Below are 17,674 nucleotides of genomic sequence, written 5' to 3'. Positions count from 1 at the left end.
TCCCCGATTGGGGAACCTGCTCCTTCCAGAAGTGGGCAGGCTGCCCCCTGCGTCACCGGTCCTAGGGGATGCTCCTAAGCAGCCCTGGGCAGGGAGACTGAGTGTGTGAGAACCATGGGGACGCCAGGGAAGGCGGGGAGCTGCTGATCTGGGACACAGAGGATGGCTGACCTCGGGCCAGCAAAAGGGGCTGGAGGGTCATCCCTGGGCCAGGAAGGGCATGAGCCCTCGAGGGGTGAGCACCTGGAGTTGCCATCTTCCTGGCCCAGATGAGGGGTACCCCGCCAGGTGGGGGAGCACTGACTATGCAACCTGCACCCCAGGAACCAGGCAGGAGGTGCGTGGACACGGTCCGGCCACAGCGTAGACTCACACAGATATTCAGAAGGAGGGGCCCCGGGGCTCCGGTGTCGGCTGCAGGAACGAAACGCAAACTAGGGGGCTGACAGCAGACCAGCCTCCTCCCCGGTCCTGGAGACCGATGTCTGGGGCCGGCTGTGCGCAGGGCCTCCCCGAGGGCTGCAGGGCACGGCGGTCCTTTTTGTCTCCGTCAGGGTCTGGAGTACTGGCTCCCTTGCTGTGGCAGCGTCACCCGCCTCTGCCTCCATCGCCACATGGCGTCTCCCTGGTGGCTGTGTGTGTGTCTTCCTTGTAAGGACACCAGTCACCTGGGTGAGGGTCCGTCCTGCTGCAGCGTGCCCTCAGCCCAACCAGTTACGTCTGCCAGATGCCAATTTCCAAACAAGGCCACATTCTGGGGTTCTGGGAGGGACATAAGTTTGGGGGCTCCCCGTTCACCCACGACAGCTGGTTTGGAGACTTAATTTAAGACCAGGCTGGTTGGGAGGCGGGTGCCGTGGCTGGGGAACTGGCGGGGGCCGCTGGCAGGAGGTCACGCTGACAGCTTTCTCGTCCCTCAGCCCAACATCGGCCGCCTGGGCCTGCCCCACGGGCCGTCCGGAGAGAAGGTGGCCGTGGTGACCGTGGACGACTGTGACACGGCCGTGGCCGTGCGCTTCGGCAGCTTCGTCGGGAACTACAGCTGTGCTGCCCAGGGCACTCAGAGTGGCTCCAAGAAGTGAGTGTCCCGGGGGCGGGCCCTGCAGTGCACCCCGTCCGTGACCGCTGTGCCAGAGGGGTCGCGCAGGGCGGGCCGCAGCGCGGGGCACTCTGGGCCTGGAGGCCTGGCAGTCCCGATCTGGGGTGAAGTCGCGTTTCCTCCCTCATCCCTCGATATGTCAAAGCCTCCCCGAACAGGTCCCCTTACACTCATCTGCCCAAGCGGTGGCCAGGCCATGCCCAGGGTTGTTGATGGCTGGTGTGCCTAGCCCAGAAGCCCTTGCCAGCCCTGTCTCCACGGAAGCCCTGGCTTTGTTCCAGAAAGCGCTGGTCCCTGCGATTCAGGGCTGGGTCAGTGAGCCCTCTGTTAGATCCAAGTGGCTGTTCACCATGTGGATGCCAGGGTCCCCAGGGCCCATCGTAACCCCGGGCAGAGACATGCTGGCGTGGAAGTTTCCAGTCCCAGGGCAAGAAGGGTCCATGCTGGACTCTACTCGGATTGCTTGGGTGGGATATTCACTAAGCTCTTTGAACCCCACGGTTAGTTGAGCCTGGTCTGCTGGGGCATCCGGTATGAAACATGCCTATTTCATCAGGTCCCCGCCCCCAGCTGTGGTGCAGGGGGGGCGCTCCCAGCTCAGTGATGGGACGGGTGTGCGCCTGCAGAGCCAGGGTTCGCGTTTGCCGTGACCTCCGCTCAAGGTTGTTAGGGACCAGAGGCAGGTGGCACCACTGTTCGGCTCTGTGTGTCCTGTTGCGGTGTGGACAGGCCAGGCCAGCGGGCAGGACTCAGGGCGGCCACCCGAAACCTACCGTTCATCAGGACTGACATGAGGGGGAAACTGAGGCACAGAGCTCCTGAGAGCCGGGGGCGGCCCCAGAAGCAGGATCTGCCGCGTGTGTTCTGGCCTCTTGGCCGCCTGCTTCCTTGGCCTGCCCACCTGCTGGATTTAATGCTGCTCAGGGTGACGAGTGAGCTCGCGGCTGAGGCCACGGTGACTGTCTAGCGACACCAGGGCCCCCCTCGCCAGCCCACCGTCTCAGCGGTTGACGTTGCCTCCACAGGTCCCTGGACCTGACCGGACCGCTGCTCCTGGGGGGCGTCCCCAACCTGCCCGAGGACTTCCCGGTGCGGAACCGGCAGTTCGTGGGCTGCATGCGAAACCTGTCCATTGATGGCAGGCATGTGGACATGGCCAGCTTCATCGCCAACAACGGCACCAGGGCAGGTGCGGTGGGGGCGTCATGGGGCCGCCGTGGCCGGGCGAGGAGGGCTTCCTCCACCTCCTGGGGGACCGAGCTCCTGGACCCAGCCGCCCGCGGGCCTGGGGTCCCACCTCTGTGGCGGGCCTGCCGCCGACCCGAACGCATGATCCCAGGTCCCCAGGTGGCCCATGCCTCCAGACATGGACGTTCCACGGTGTCTCGGGTCTCAGGTCCCGATGGCCCAGGGGCCCCGGGTCTGCCCGCCGCCTCTCCAACTGTACCCACAGGGCGCGTCTCCCTGCCGCACGGGTTGGTGCTGGGAGACATGAGTAGACCCCCCCCCCACCCCCTAGTGGTTCTTTCCTCCACGTCCCGCTCTGAGCCCACGCACTGCGCTCCGCCTCCAGGCTGCGCTGCTCAGCGGAACTTCTGCGATGGGACCTGGTGCCAGAACGGGGGCACCTGTGTCAGCGGCTGGAACACGTACCTTTGCGAGTGCCCGCTCCGCTTCGGCGGCAAGAACTGCGAGCAAGGTGAGAGCTGGCGCGGTGGGTGCCGGGAGCCCCAGCCTCCCGTGGCACGTGTGTCCCCAGGCCTGGGTCCTGGTGGAGAGCCGGGTGGGGGGGCGCAGGCCAGGGCCTGGGCTGGGGGCACCATGGTGCGTGATGTCGGAGCAGAGGCTGGGCACCCAGGACGGGTCTGCAGGACCCAGCCCTTTGCGTGAGCCGGACCAGCGTGGCGTGGGGAGTCCATGGGGGCCAGAGGAGTGGGTGGGGCCTGGGTGAGCCTCCTGGGGGCTGTGTGTCTCCTCACAGGCACCCTGAGCTGCCAGGGGCAGCTCCCTGGGCCCCGCGCCCCCACGCCCCTTCTCACTACCCCAGGGCTCCGCCAGCTGGCCGCCTCCCCGCCAGACCGCACGCACTGTGGGCATCAAAGCCTGGGCCTGCCCCCCGACCCCACCCCTGCTGCAGTAGAAACTGGCAGGTTTTATATGATTCATTCATTTTGAAGCAACATGGTGTTAAATAAGAGTCGTGATTTAAAAGCCCCTGGTGCTCCTTTCAGTTAAGGTAGGCCTAAAGGGGCAGACAGAGGCCAGCCCAGCTTGGACCCTCTCCCTGGGTCTGCTGTGGAGATGTTGTTCAGTCGCTCAATTACGTGCAACTCTTTGCAACCCCACGGACTGCAGCACGCCAGGTTTGGAGTTGCCCGGAGCCCGTTAGCGAGTTGATGGGCTGGGGAAGTCCTGCCTGTGGCCGCCCTCTGGCCCCCAACCCACAGCCTCTCCGTAGAAGGCAGACGCTCCTCACCCCAGCCTGCATGCCCCGAGGGATGGGCTCAGGGTTCTCCTGTGGCTGTTTGTGGGCGTCGGGACCACGGCTTCCCTGAGATTCCCTCAACGAGGTGATGAGCAAAAGTGAGTGGGCCCCGTGATAGGAGGTTCTCAAGGGGAGCAAAGTTCACAGTGCGGGCGAGAGGGTGGAGCTAGCGGGCAGCCCACCTGTGCTGGGCGGTCCACCCTGCCCAGGGCCGCAGCGACGGAGCTGAGATGCGTGATGTGGGAGCTGAGGTGTCCTGTTACGACCGCAGTCCTTGTCCGGAACGCAGTCACTGGTCAGGGCCCCCTGTTTTGTGTCACAAGCCAGCGGACACCCTTCAAGGCCCCAAAGGTCTGTTTTCCGCGTAGCAGGTGGGCATGGCCCGTGCGAGCCCCGTGGCCACCTTAGGTCCAGCCCCAGCTGAACGCCACGTGCAGGAAGCTCGGGGCGTGGGGAGGGACAGAGGCCCCTGGGGGACGCAGCGCCATCGGGCCGCCCATGCCCTCAGAGTTCCTGTTATGGAGGCCGGGAGCCTGGCTCCGACTGTGCCAGAGCAAACAGCCGCCGGGGCCTGGGTTCCTGAGAACAGGAAACAGATGCTGTGCTCGCGGGCTCAGTGGCCCCCAGAGGCGGCCCCCGCCTGGCGTGCCCCGTGCCGCCCAGCATCTCGTGGGGATGGCTGCGGGCCCGCCTGGGGACCCGGGGTGAGATTCTGGGAGGGACCCTGAAGCCTGTGATACGCAGGAGTCTGCAGGCAGAGTGATGCAGCTGGGTTGGCTCAGCATCACCCCGCCCACCGGTCTGTCTGGCGCCCACAGTTTTCCTAAGTGTCACCGTCTGGAGGACACTGATGGTCCCCCCCATTGCCACCTCCCTGGTCCCCCCCAAACCATCTGGGAACGCTCAGCTGGCCGGCAGCCTCCCCACCTCTGTGCCCATGACCAGGAGGAGAGAAACAGTGGCCCGTGTGCCTCGGGGTTGGAAGTCCACCCCAGACGCCAGCTGACGGCGGGGTTGGGGGTGGGGTCAGGCTGAGGGTTGAGGTGCGTGTGCAGGAACACGTGTGTGGGGTTCACTGCAGGCTCCCACGGTCCCACCAGGAGACCGCCCTCCCTATGGCCCCTGTCCCTGCCCTGGGTTCCCCACCCAGCAGGTGTGTGTCGGGGTGGGGGGCAGATAGACTAGGCTCACAGGGCCCCCCACTGAGCCCAAGGGTCCTGGGCTGTACCGCTCTGCCTGCAAGCCCCTTCCCATACACAGGCCCTGCTTGAGAACCCCCAGGCCCGAGCCTCACTCTACAGGAGGGTGGCCTGTGTCCTGGGGGGTGAGAGGAGGTTTCTGCAGGGCCCAGGGCTCCTGGACTCAGAGGGCGAGTGCTCTAAAGTAGAAGTCTGAGATCAGTTCTGTATTAAAATAAGAAAGGCCTAGGGTTTCTCACCTCCCCCTCCCTGGGGGCCTGTCCCGCCCTCCGCTGCTGAAATGGACTCTCAGGGGCCGTCTGATGCAGGGAGCCTGTGTCTGTGTCCACAGTCATGCCCCACCCCCAGCGCTTCAGCGGGGACAGCGTCGTGTTCTGGAGCGACCTGGACATCACCATCTCCGTGCCCTGGTACCTGGGGCTCATGTTCCGGACCAGGAAGGAGGACGGCGTGCTGATGGAGGCCACGGCGGGCGTGTCCTCCCGGCTCCATCTCCAGGTGAGCGGGAGCCCCGTCCCACCCTGGGCGCCTGCAGGACAGCTGTGCACCCGAGTGAGGCAACCAGAGGCTCGGGCCGTCTGCCCTGAAGCCAGGCCTTCCCACTGCCCTCGAGGGGCGCCCGGTCACCTCTCTGCCCATGCCGCTAGTGATCCTCCCCGTGAAGGCCCAGGAGAATGTGACCACCCAGCCCCCAGCACCAGATCAGTCAGCCTGACAACCCTGCCTGGGCGGGGGCTGGAGGCTCGGAGCCCAGGGGGAGCCCCCTTCTCTTTTCCCACCTGCCCCCCACCCCCTACCTGCCTCTCACCCCTCCCTGGCCCCTCCCCGGCCCCTGCTCAGGTCTGTCTCCAGCGCAGGCCCATTCAGGTCGCACTGAAGGTGCTGGGTGTACCTTCCAGGTAATTACAGCCACCATCATTTTTCCCTTGTTAACCAGGAATTGGATCGGTTTACCAGGCGGCCCCAGAAGCCAGCTCTGGGATGGAACATGGCAGGCACTATTCTGCCCGGGGATGGGGTTTCCCTCTGTGGTGGTTTTGCTGTTGGAACAAATTAAATTGGCTGATTCAGGTGATGAGTGGGCGCTCGCAGGCTGTCATTGACGATGGGGTCTCCGTTGGAAAAAAGTATGCCTTCAGTGGAACACCACCCAAAGCCACAAACTCCCGTATTGTCTGAGTAATTAAAGTATAAGGAGCTAATTCAAACGTGAAGGGTTTCTGCCAGGAACCGTGGCCAGCGCCTCCCTGTGGAAGGCTGGGTGGCAAAGGTGGTGACCTCAGGGCGGCAGGGGGTATTTTCCAGACCCTGGAGGCCACCCAGAAGGCTGCCCCAGGGCCGTTCCCAAAGGCTGGTCAGCTGGGGATTACAGATGTATTCTGGGCTGTTTCCACACGTTGTTTGTGGAATGCAGGCCTCCCGCAGCCCGTGGGCTCCGGGGGCGGTCTCCGCGATGTTCCCAGCCTCCGCAGCGGCCCAGACAAGGTACAGAGTCGTCCTGCAGCCGGATCAATTTGGCTGATTGCTCTTAGGCGCCCTAAATCCACCTTCATTGTCAAGTGGGAACCACCTGGCTGCTGCTGAACGCGCTCCTAAATCCGGTGACAGACCTCAGGGGGCGAGCGGCTGCTCCCGACGCCCTGGGGTCATTCTGCAGACGTCGCTTTTGTTTGTGGGCGCTCGTCATTTCATTGTGGAGCTGCTGGCTTCGGGGCTTTGTTAGCGAGGGCCGCGAGACAGGGTGGCAGGGCAAGTTTAATGAGTTGACTCCGGGCTTCTGTGAAACAAAAGGAAACGAAATATAAAAAGGTGGAAAACTGTCTTCTTCCGTTGACTCTGAGTTAAGACTGAAAAGCGAAGTACGCTATTAGCTGCGTTGGCTTTATAATCAGCTAAACACATTTTCTGTTTCCGTCAAGATTTCTTCTTTGGCCCATCGGGGATTGGTAAGCATCTCTCTCAGTTAGCAAACAGGTGGCCTTGTCAACCATTTGGTTATTGTTCCCAGCGTAACTGCGGGCTTCCCTGGTGGCTCAGAGGTTAAAGCGTCTGCCTCCAGTGCTGGATACCCGCGTTCGATCCCTGGGTCGGGAAGATCCCCTGGAGAAGGAAATGGTAACCCACTCCGGTATTCTTGCCTGGAGAATCCCGTGGACGGAGGAGCCTGGTGGTCCACGGGGTTGCAAAGAGTCGGACACGACTGAGCGACTTCACTCCCTTCACTCCCAGCGTAACTGCAGGACAGAGGACGCTCGCTGTGTGACTTCAGACCTTTGAGATGTGTTGAGACTTGCTTTCGAGCCCCGCATTTGGTGGTTTTTGTGGATGTTCTACCTACACTTGAAAAAAAAGAACACGTTCACCGCGGTTGCGTTCTGTAGTGTCCTGTGCCAGTCAAGCAGGTGACGTGTGTTTGTGGCGATTCACGTTTTGTCTGTCCTTATTGATTTAGGGAGTGTTTACTCAGTTGCTGAGAGAGGTGAGTTCATCTCCAGCCTTGACTGTGGCCCATCTCTCAGGCCCTCTGGACCTGTCCACTCTTGCTTTGTAGATCTGAAGGCTGTGTTGTTGTTGTGGTTGTCGTTGTTCAGTTGCCCAGTCGTGTCCGGCTCTTTGTGACCTCGTGGACTGCAGCCCGCCAGGCTCCCTGTCCCACACCATCCCCCCGAAGTTTGCCCAGGTTTACTTCCATTGCCTCGGGGATGCCATCCAGCCATCTCATCCCCTGATGCCCTCTTCTCCTTCTAACCTCAGTCTTTCCCAGCATCAGGGACTTTTTCAGTGAGTCAGCTGTTTGCATCAGATGGCCAAGATACTGGAGTTTCAGCTACAGCATCAGTCCTTCCAACCAGAATTCAGGGTTGATTGCCCTTAAGATTGACTGGTTTGATCTCCTTGCTGTCCAAGGGACTCTCAGGAGTCTTCTCCAGCACCACGGTTCGAAGGCATCAATTCTTTGGCATTCTGCTTTCTTTATGGTCCAGCTCCCACAACCGTGTGTGACCGCTAGAAGACCTTAGCCTTGACTCTATGGACCTTTGTCCCCAGAGTAACGTCTCTGCTTTCCAACACACTGTCTAGGTTTGCCATTGCTTTCCTGCCAAGAAGCAACCGTCTCCTGATTTCATGGCTGCAGTCACCATTCACAGTGATTTCAGAGACAAGAAGAGGAAATCCGTCACTACTTCCACCTTCTCCCCTTCTGTTTGCCATGAACTAATGGGACCGGATGCCATGATCTTAGTTTTTTCAATATTTAGCCTTAAGCTGGCTCTTTCACTCTCCTCCTTTACCCTCATCAAGAGGCTCTTCAGTTCCGCTTCACTTTCTGCCGTTAGCGTGGTATCGTCAGCATGTCTGAGGTTGTTGATGTTTTTCCCGCCTGTCTTGATTCCAGCTTGTTACTCCTCCAGCCCGGCATTGCTCACGGTGTGCTCAGCGTGGAGGTTAAACAGACGGGGTGGCGGCAGATGGCCCTGTGGTGCTCCTTTCTCAATCATGAACCAGTCAGTTGTTCCACACAGGGTTCTAACTGTTGTTTGTCAGGAGGCAGGTGAGATGGTCTGGTATTCCCATCTCTTTAAGAGCTTTCCAGTTGTGATCCACACAGTCAAAGGCTCTGGTGCAGTCCAGGAAACAGAGGTAGACGTTTTTCTGGAACTCCCTAGCTTTCTTTGTTAGCCAGTGAATGTTGGCAGTTTGAGCTCTGGTTCCTCTTCCTTTTCTAAGCCCAGCTTGGAAGTTCTTGGTTCACATAAGGCTGAAGCCTGGCATGCAGGATCTTTAGCATGACAGCGTGGGAGAGGAGTGTGATTGTCCGGTTCAGTGCTGCCCTTCTTGGGACCTGGGGTGAGGACTGATCTTTTCCAGTCCTCTGGCCAGTGCAGGGTCTTTCAGATTTGCTGACGCATTGAATGCAGCACCTTGATGGCCTCATCCTTTAGGGTTTTGAGTAGTTCTGCTGGAATTCCATCACAGCCACTAGCTTTATTAGCAGCAGGGCTTCCTAAGGCCCATGTGACTTCACTCTCTAGAATGTCTGGCTCTGGGTGATGTTATTAGGCCATGTTATTAGGTGCGTACAATTTTAGGACTGTTCTGTCTTTCTGGAATATTGACTCTTATCACAAAGAAAATCCTTCATAATTATTTTTGCCTTAGAATCTACTTTGTCTCCTGTTAATATCGCTATGCTAGCTTTTGTTGGTGTTTCTGTGATGTATCTTTTTCTATCTTTCTCCTTTCAACATTTCTGTTTCCTCATATTTCAGGTTCCTTATATTAAGCAGTGTACTAATAGTGGTTTTTTTTTTTAATATGCTCTGTATTTAATATGAAGTTAGGTTCGTTACAACACTGTTTTTTAGATTTCAAACATGTATTTTTGGAAGTGTAGTTGATTTACAATCTTACAGTATTTAAACGTGGCAGCTTGAGTCTTATCTCATGAAACGAGGACTAATTGCATCCAGAAACGAGTCTGCTGGCCCCTGAATCAGTCTCCTTGAAGCCGCTGCGGTTCCCATGACTGTTTTCACATCTGTGTCTGATGGTTCTCTCGCCTGGATTCCCACGAGTCTATCCTAAGACACTGTCCTCTCTCCTCGCGTACTTGGTTATTTTTGACTGAATGCTGGACATCGTGTTGAAAAGCGAAAGGCAGTTTGAAACTAGGATGGTGGTGTCGTTACCTGCCGTGTTTGCTTCTGGTTGCAGCCCTCACCCTGGGCAGGCTCAGAATTCCACTTCCTCTCCTCCCAGCCGCATGAGCCGAGACAGCTCCGCACAGCTCTCAGCCTCGGCGGTGCCTCCCAGGGCTCTCCGGCAGCCGTGTGGCAGGGGGCTGAGCGCGTCTCTTCAGACCCCCACCTGCCTGGCTGTGCTTCTGTCACTTGCAGTGACTTGGGTCACTCTGGTGCCTTGGACAGCTGTGCTCTAAGATTCTGCCTCATTTTCCCGGGCGTGCTCAGGAAGCGGGCTGGTCCAAACTGCCCAGCCCTTCACTGGAGAAAGGGAACTATGATCTCAGCACTGCCCCAGCTACGTTTTCTTAGAACATGAACATCTGAGGCCAGTTACCATGCTGACTTCTGTCTTTTCATACATATATTTGAACATGGTGGCCTGTATCTTGTCCCATAAAATGAAACATTTATATCCGAAAACAAGACCCCAGTAGTGACCAGAACCTGTGATTGTTCCCGATACCTAAGTCCAGTGGGCTTCGTCTTATTTGATCTCTGCCAATATTTGACGCTTCTTACCATAGAAGAGGGGCTTCCCTGGTGGCTCAGCTGGTAAAGAATCCGCCTGCAGTGCAGGAGACCCTGGTTTGATTCCTGGGTTGGGAAGATCCACTGGAGAAGGGAATGGCTACCCACTCCAGTATTCTCGGGCTTCCCTCACAGCCCAGTTGCTAAAGAATCCTCCTGCAATGCAGGAGACCTGGGTTTGATCCCTGGGTTGGGAAGATCCCCTGGAGAAGGGAAAGGCTACCCACTCCAGTATTCTGGCCTGGAGAATTAGGGTTGCAAAGAATTGGGCACGACTAAGTGACTTTCACTTCACTTCGCTTCACCGTAGAAGAAAGCATGTGATCTGGAACATGTGACAGGCAACAGCAAATTAGACTTTGCCTAATTTTTAAGTTCATCTCTAACTCGGAGCCCCGTGGTAAGCCTGCTTGCATGGCTTTGTTCCTTAAGTGACAGCGGTGTGGTTTGTTTCTTGCCGTCACTGCCTCAGTCCCTAGTGGAGCTCTTCCCGTCCTGCAGATCCTGAACAACCACGTCCAGTTCGAGGTGTCCCACGGCGCCTCGGATGTGGTGTCCATGCAGCTGTCCAGGTCACGCGTGACCGACGGGGAGTGGCACCACCTGTTGATAGAACTGAAGAGTGCCAAGGAGGGCAAAGACATCAAGTACCTGGCGGTCATGACCCTGGACTATGGCAGGGACCAGGTGAGTGGCCTCTGCACCCTCTTTGGGACGGACCCCTCCCTTGGGCCTGCAGGGTCGCAGGGGGACCCCGCCAGGTGCCAGGTACTTGTGGATTTGGAGAAGTGCTTTCTGGGCTCCCCTGAACTCGGGTCCGATATCCCTCCTGCTGTTGGGTCACGGGAGCCTGCACCTCATCCTTGCCTAGATGGCCAGCTCCTGGCACCAGGAACTGGACTCGGTCCAGCTGTGTGTCCCAGCGTGGCTGCCAGCGGTGGCTGCAACAGCGGTTTCTTGTAGCAAGCTGGCTTGAGCCACAGCTGTTCTGTGCTGTGCCTCTGGGATACACAGATGGACCTGGCAGGGGCATGTGACCGAGGTGCCGGAGGGGTTGTGGGCCCCCGGAGAGGCACACCTGTCCCAGCTGGGCAGGTGGCATGCTAGGCAGGTGACTCAGAGAACGCTGGATCTGCAGGGTGTGAGCCAGGTGACCGCAGGCATGTCAGGGGTCCCCCACACACTGGAGGGGCTTCCTGTGGTTCCTAAGAGCTCTTGGAGTCCCAGGCTCTTCCCGCACCTGGCTCTGGGAATGAACAGCTGCCGTGTTCTGAGCTTGGGGATCCAGCCGAGACTTCCTTAGGTTCCTGCCACCACGGACGGGTTTTACGTTTTCTAGTTTATCGAGCTTTCTTACGCAGTGGCTCATTGGTGGTGCCCACGACGGAAGTAGGAGGGTGGCCCATGTCCTCCCAGCCATCCACCTTGGCCGGGCTGGGACACAGATACGTGTCCTCTGGCTAGTTCCCGCACCCGGCTCGTCTCACGCCCGAACAGCCGTGCTCTCCATGGAAATGGCTGCGTGGCCCCCTGTGTGAGGCAGGGACGCCCCCATGGCCGTGGGGAGCGCCCAGTGTGGCTGGGTTGCAGCCTCTCAGCGCGTGCTTCCCAGCCGGGTGTCTGCAGGCGGTGGCCCAGCCCCTCTCTTTGCACAGGACACGGTGCAGATCGGGAACCAGCTTCCTGGGCTGCGGATGAGAAGCCTCGTCGTGGGGGGCGTGTCTGAAGACAAGGTGTCCGTGCGCCGCGGCTTCCGGGGCTGCATGCAGGTACCCCGTGCGTCCTCCCCGACCCCTGCCCTGGGCCTCCATGGCGGGCTCAGGGGCGGCTGGCACCGCCATTGGTGTCATGATCGTCCTGCTGGTTTTCAGAAAGCGAGCTCTCTTGTCTAATCGCCCACCCAGCTTGAACACACCCGACCTCCCACTTGCGGCCCTCCTCCTCCCTGCCTCCCCTCGAGCTCTGCACTGCCCTCCCGGCCACCCCATCATCCACCTGCAGCCCTGCCTTCATGTCCCGTCCAGAGCCTCCCTCTGGCTGCCTGCAGCAGCCCCCGTCCTCACCTGGACAGGCCCCACGCCCGTCCCCTAGACCAGGCGCGCTAGCAGCAGCCCGAGGGAGCAGTTTATAACGATGCTCCGCTCGGGTCCGCCTGCCCCCAGCCTCCCACTGCAGGCGACAGTCCTTCGCGCCTGCCCCTGCGCTCTTGCGCCTCTATGATCTGGCTTCACGGTGCCTTGCACGGTGCCTTGACTCCGGACACGCTCTGCACAGCCCCCTGCTTCTCCCAGGAGCCGCCCTGCCCTCCGCCTCCAGCAGCTGTTCTGCCTCCTGCTTCCTCCGTGACCCTCACCATGGAATTATCAGAACGTGGAATTATTCCGTCTTCATCCCAGATGGCCTGAACCCCGTCCTGGGGTTCAAACCTAGGGAGGGGCGGCAGTGCCTGCGTCCTGACCTCACTTTTGCAACAAGGGACCCAAGAGAATCTGGGGTTCTCTCAACCCCTGGCTCCCTTTTGGGGGTTCCTCCAGCCCTGAGGGACTGACTCTGCGCCCCCCTTTCTGAAACGCAGGGAGTGAGAATGGGGGAGACGGCCACCAACATCGCCACGCTGAACATGAACGATGCCCTCAAGGTCAGGGTGAAGGACGGCTGTGAGGTGGAAGACCCCTGCTCCTCCAGCCCCTGCCCTCCCCACAGCCACTGCCGCAACACCTGGGACGGCTACGCCTGCGTCTGCGACAGAGGTGGGCACCTACTGGCCCTGCCTGCGCCCGCCTGGCCATGGGGTCGACGCCTTCGGTGCTTTAACCCACCGAGGCACGCCAAGCCGGGCGCTGGCTCCCCAGCACCTCCCTGCAGGCGTGTGGTGCTGAAGCTGTGCTTCCTAACCAAGGAGGGGCTCCGGTGCTGTCTCTTCGCCTGGGGGCAGGGACACTCCCGCGGTACCCTCCGGCCACACACTGACACGAGGGAGCACTAGTGAAGTGCGCACGCTTGAGAATAATGTGTCGGGTGCTCGCCTTTGGCTGTCGAGGTGCTTGGCTGGTGCCATCAGCTCCCCCAGTCTCCCACCCCCCCAGGCAGCCTGGGAGGCCCTCTCCTCCGTGTTTCTAGGTCGGACCCCCTGAGCGTCCGTGCTTCCTGTGATTCCGAGGGCCTCTGCGGCTTTCCTCCACAGAGCAGCCTGGAAAGGGGGTCTCGGGGCGGCCGCAGATTGCGAACACAGCCTCACGCAGAGGGTCTCTCCCCACCCCCCGCCTCACGGAACGTGGACCTGCGGTGTGAGAGGCAGGTCCCGGGGTGCGGTAACGCTGGCCTGTCCCCGCAGGGTACTTCGGGAGGAGATGTGTGGACGCATGTCACGTGAACCCCTGCAGGCACGTGGCGGCCTGCGTGCACAGCCCCGAGTCCCCGCGCGGCTACGTGTGTGAGTGCGGGTCGGGCCGCTACGGGCAGTACTGCGAGAACAGGTGAGCGCCGCCCCCGCCCGCGGGCCTGCGCGGTGCCCCTCCCGACCTGCCCTCTCCTCTCTGGTACTGAGCCCCAAGTAGGCGTGGTACCTTTTGATCACCTCCATCTGATTCCCCCTTCATCACCACTTGGTGAGTTTACAATAGCTTTGTGACGGCATTTAAAGGCCTCCCCAGGTGGCTCAGCGGTAATGAATCTGCCTGCAAGGCGGGAGACACGGGTGATGTGGGTTCAATCCCTGGATCGGGAAGATCCCCTGGAGGAGGAAATGGCAGCCCACTCCAGTATTCTTGCCTGGAGAATCCCATGGACAGAGGAGCCTGGTGGGCCGCAGTCCACGGGGTCACAGAGTCAGACACGACTAAGCGACTAAGCCACAGCATGTGGTTCTGGATAACAAGGACATGTTTTTTAATTTGGCGTGAAATAAATGAGACTCCAACTGGGCATCTCTCACCAACCCCTTCTGAGCTCGTTTCCACCCCACAAATGCACAGCGGAGCTGTCCAGCCTGCCGGGTGATGGTGCGATGGAGTCAGGGAGGCCGAAGGGAGGGCCACCTCGAGGAGGTGTTCTGGGGGGACGGCAGAGGGCAGAGGCAGCGAGCAGTGATGGGATGGGGCCTGTCTAAGGAGCTCAGAGGGTCAGTCAGTCCCCACCAGGGCTGGCACCTGCTGTCCCAGGCGGCTTCTGGACTGGGGAGACTCCCAGGCCTGAGTGGAGGGCCTGCCTGCAAACTGGGGACAGAGCTCACCTTTGTGGAGGCCACGGTGGCTCCGCAGAAAAGCCGTGAGGGGATCAAGACTGGGTGTCAGAGAGCCTCCTGCTCTCGGGTGGAATGTGGCTCAAGCTGGTAGGAGCCAGAGGCCAGGGCACCGGCTGGAAGGCCGTGTGGCGTCCCTGAGGCCTGGCGTTGCCTGTAGGGCAGGGCTGAGGAGGCAGGGGGTAGGGACAGGATGCCGAGGCGCTGGGGTCCCCACCCTGTCCATGCAGGTCTGTCAACACCAGACTGGAGCCCCACCCCGTCCCGGTTGTTAGTATTCCCCTAGCGCGTACACAGTCAGTACTTAATAGCTACTGGTTAGGTGACCAGGTGAGAAGGAGGGGTTGACGCTGGTGGGCGGGTGGATGGAAAGCCGTCAGCCGGGGTAGTAAACGTAGGGCAGGGTTTCATTCTGTGGAGCCTGAAGGGCATGTGTGTTGGGTGGCGCTGGGTCACGGAGAGCAGCCTGGCATGAGGGTGGCTGTCACCCTCCCCGTGGGCCAGGCGTCCTGGCCGGGGGTGCTGGGCAGCGTGAACCTGCTGACATGGTGCTCGTGGGAGGCTGGGTCAGGGCGTCACCAGTGTCTTCCGGGAGGAAGGGGAAAGTGGGCAAACCGCTGAAATGGCAGTATGGTAGGTAGACCCCTTCCAGACACAGGCCCCCGAAGGCTGGGCATAGTGCATGAAAGGCTAAGGCCCTCAGTGGAGGCAGCAGGGGGAAGCAGACCACTCAGAGGTGGGGGGCGCCCAGATCTAGGCCAGCCGGGCCCCAGGCCGCCAGCATCGCTCTGGAGCCACAAAGGGCAGTTGCGTACCTTCCCCCCGCTGTCTGATTTCCCAACAGAATCGACCTCCCGTGCCCCAGAGGCTGGTGGGGGAACCCCGTGTGTGGGCCTTGCCACTGTGCGGTCAGCAAAGGCTTCGACGCCGACTGCAACAAGACCAGCGGGCAGTGCCAGTGCAAGGTGAGGCCTGCACGTGGGGGCCTGGGGGAGGGAGGGCGAGCACACGCGCCTGCCGGGGCAAGAGCGTGCGGCGCAGGTGTCCACGGCGTCCACCCTGAGCACCCCAGGCCTGCTGGCTCAGCCCCACCCGGGGTCGTCGGAAGCTGAGCACTCCTGTGAGTTTGGCTCATCTTCAGCGCCAGCCGTGGCTCTCCCCAGTTGGCTGTTTTTCTGGTCTTTTACCAAACCGCCCAGCAATGACCCGCGTTCAAAATATGAGGGGCTTTCCTGGCAGCGCAGCGGTTAAGACTCAGCCTTTCAGTGCAGACGGCGTGGGTTCCGTCCCTGGTCGGGGAACCGAGGTCCCGCGTGCCTCGTGGCCAGAAAGCCAAAACGCAAAACAGAAGCAGTGTTGTAACAAAGTCAGTAAAGACTGAAAGATGGCCCACATGAGACATTTTTTAAAAACGTAAACAAATAAATACGGAAAGCGTTGCCCACTCCCCCCGCCTTGGATACCTGTCGCCCTCATGCGCAGCCTGTGTTCTCAGCCCAAATCACATGGAAGCCCGGCCCCCTCGGCCCCCTGGAAACATCGTGTGCCATGGGCGGAGTTCCTCACGCTGGTCCCCGGCAGCCCGTGGCAATCATGTATCTTCAGAATATTGTGTCAGTAATCGCCATGAGCTGCCAGTAGCTTGAATCCCGAAAGGAAAGTCTGTCCGTAACAGTAGCTGCTCAGAGGGTCGCGCGGCCTGCTGGCTGGGCTTGCTGACCCAGGAAGGGACCCTGCCCTCACAGTGCTCCCTGCAGCCCTGGCGCTGTCTGACGTCTCTGTGTCGCTGGGGGTCTGAAGAATCACAAGGGCCCAGCAGAGCAGGACTACGCAAGCCACGTGGTGGTAGATGGGGTCGTAGCCTCGGTGGGGAGCAGGGCAGAGGGAAAGAGGGTACTTGGGGAAAACATGCCTAGGTTTTGTTTTTTTTTTTTTTTTTCATAAAAAAGTTATCGCAAACGCAGAAAGGACTGTGCACGGCGGCAGTGACATCCGTGTCCCCTCCCAGGGTGGCGGCTCACGTGTAGTGCCTCCCCTGGGCCCTGAAGGACATGTGGTTGGAGCCCCCAGGGGACAGTTCCGTGTCCCTGTCCAACACGGAAGCCTATGTCACTGTGCCCCAGGCCGCGAGTCGCCCAACTCACCACCTGTCCCAGTTTCCAGCTGGCGACCTGTGGGCCTCGGGGGGCCAAGTGGCCCGGCCAAGGTGCTATGGCCCGTGAGCTACCCAGCTGGGCATCCGTCCAGGACTTTCCAAACTGAAGCCTGTGTTCTTGACCATCACCCTGACCTGCCCGATGACAGATGTTCAGACAGCTTCTAATTTCTTACAATTTAAAAGAACACAAAGCTCCGTCTGCCACCCTGGCGCCCTATGCACAGATCGCCACTGAGTCTCTGATCCTCTTTGGGACAGAAGCTGGCCCATAGCAAGCACTTGCTGAGACATAAGAGAGGGGGCCCCTGCCCCATCCAGTGCGGGGCCCAGGTGCCGCTGGCCTGGAGACTGTGGGTGGACGGCAGCCGTGAGGCCGGCCGGGCGGGCTAGAACCCTGCTGTCACTCAGGACACGTGCTCCGGGGCGGGGCCTCTGCGGCACTGATGTCCAGGCTCTGCTTCTGGCTCCCGCAGGAGAATTACTACAGGCCCCCAGGGCAGGACGCCTGCCTGCCCTGTGACTGCTTCCCGCACGGCTCCCACAGCCGTGTCTGCGACATGGACAGCGGCCAGTGCAGCTGCAAGCCCGGGGTCATCGGACGCCAGTGCAACCGCTGCGACAACCCTTTTGCCGAGGTCACCGTCCTCGGCTGCGAAGGTCTGTATCTCTCGACCTGCTCAGGCCGTGCGGCAGGGACAGGCCACTGTGTGTCTGCCTCTGAGGGGTGTGTGTGCACGCGCACACGTGCACTGCACTCCCCTGGGGCGTGGGGGGCGCCCGACAGCCTCGGGGCCCAATTGTGTCTGCTTGGCTTTCTGCGGCTGGCCCTCCAGGCGGCGTGGGTCAGCGCCTGTGTCCCCCTCCCCAGTCCTCACACCCGTGGTGGAGGTGCACGGGGTCCGGTTCTCGGTGGGGCCGGGCTCCCTTCTGGGAGGAATGTGCGGAGAGCACCGCACACCTGTGTGCCAGGCTGAGCACCTCCCCTCTGTCCCCAGTGATCTACAATGGATGCCCCAGAGCGTTTGAGGCTGGCATATGGTGGCCACAGACCAAGTTCGGGCAGCCAGCCGCGGTGCCGTGCCCCAAAGGGTCCGTGGGTAAGTACCGCGGGGTGTGGCCCGTGGCATCCGTTCTGGGCAGGACGGTCAATGGTGTGGGGCTCCCAGGAGGGCTGGCCAAGGCATCGGAGCTCACCGGATGTTCCGTGTTGAAAGAGTTCC

The 17,674-nt window shown here is 60.5% G+C and overlaps 1 protein-coding gene across 2 annotated transcripts in view; it reads left to right on the top strand.

Moving 5' to 3' along the window:
• CELSR1 (cadherin EGF LAG seven-pass G-type receptor 1) overlaps window positions 1-17,674 on the top strand; it is a 147,611-nt gene that overhangs the window by 99,095 nt on the left and 30,842 nt on the right. For both annotated transcript variants that reach the window (XM_042247887.1, XM_027968219.2), the window contains exons 6-16: window positions 921-1,078; window positions 2,125-2,288; window positions 2,673-2,798; window positions 5,115-5,281; window positions 10,558-10,743; window positions 11,712-11,825; window positions 12,632-12,806; window positions 13,391-13,532; window positions 15,141-15,261; window positions 16,928-17,111; window positions 17,450-17,551. In XM_042247887.1, the coding sequence (XP_042103821.1) occupies window positions 921-1,078; window positions 2,125-2,288; window positions 2,673-2,798; window positions 5,115-5,281; window positions 10,558-10,743; window positions 11,712-11,825; window positions 12,632-12,806; window positions 13,391-13,532; window positions 15,141-15,261; window positions 16,928-17,111; window positions 17,450-17,551 (1,639 nt within the window). The remainder of the gene's footprint in view (window positions 1-920; window positions 1,079-2,124; window positions 2,289-2,672; window positions 2,799-5,114; window positions 5,282-10,557; window positions 10,744-11,711; window positions 11,826-12,631; window positions 12,807-13,390; window positions 13,533-15,140; window positions 15,262-16,927; window positions 17,112-17,449; window positions 17,552-17,674) is intronic.

This window comes from Ovis aries, chromosome 3, assembly GCF_016772045.2.
Source record: "Ovis aries strain OAR_USU_Benz2616 breed Rambouillet chromosome 3, ARS-UI_Ramb_v3.0, whole genome shotgun sequence".
Classification (NCBI taxonomy): domain Eukaryota; kingdom Metazoa; phylum Chordata; class Mammalia; order Artiodactyla; family Bovidae; genus Ovis; species Ovis aries.
Note: the sequence above shows the minus strand (reverse complement) of the source record. Positions and strands in the feature narration are given on the sequence as shown.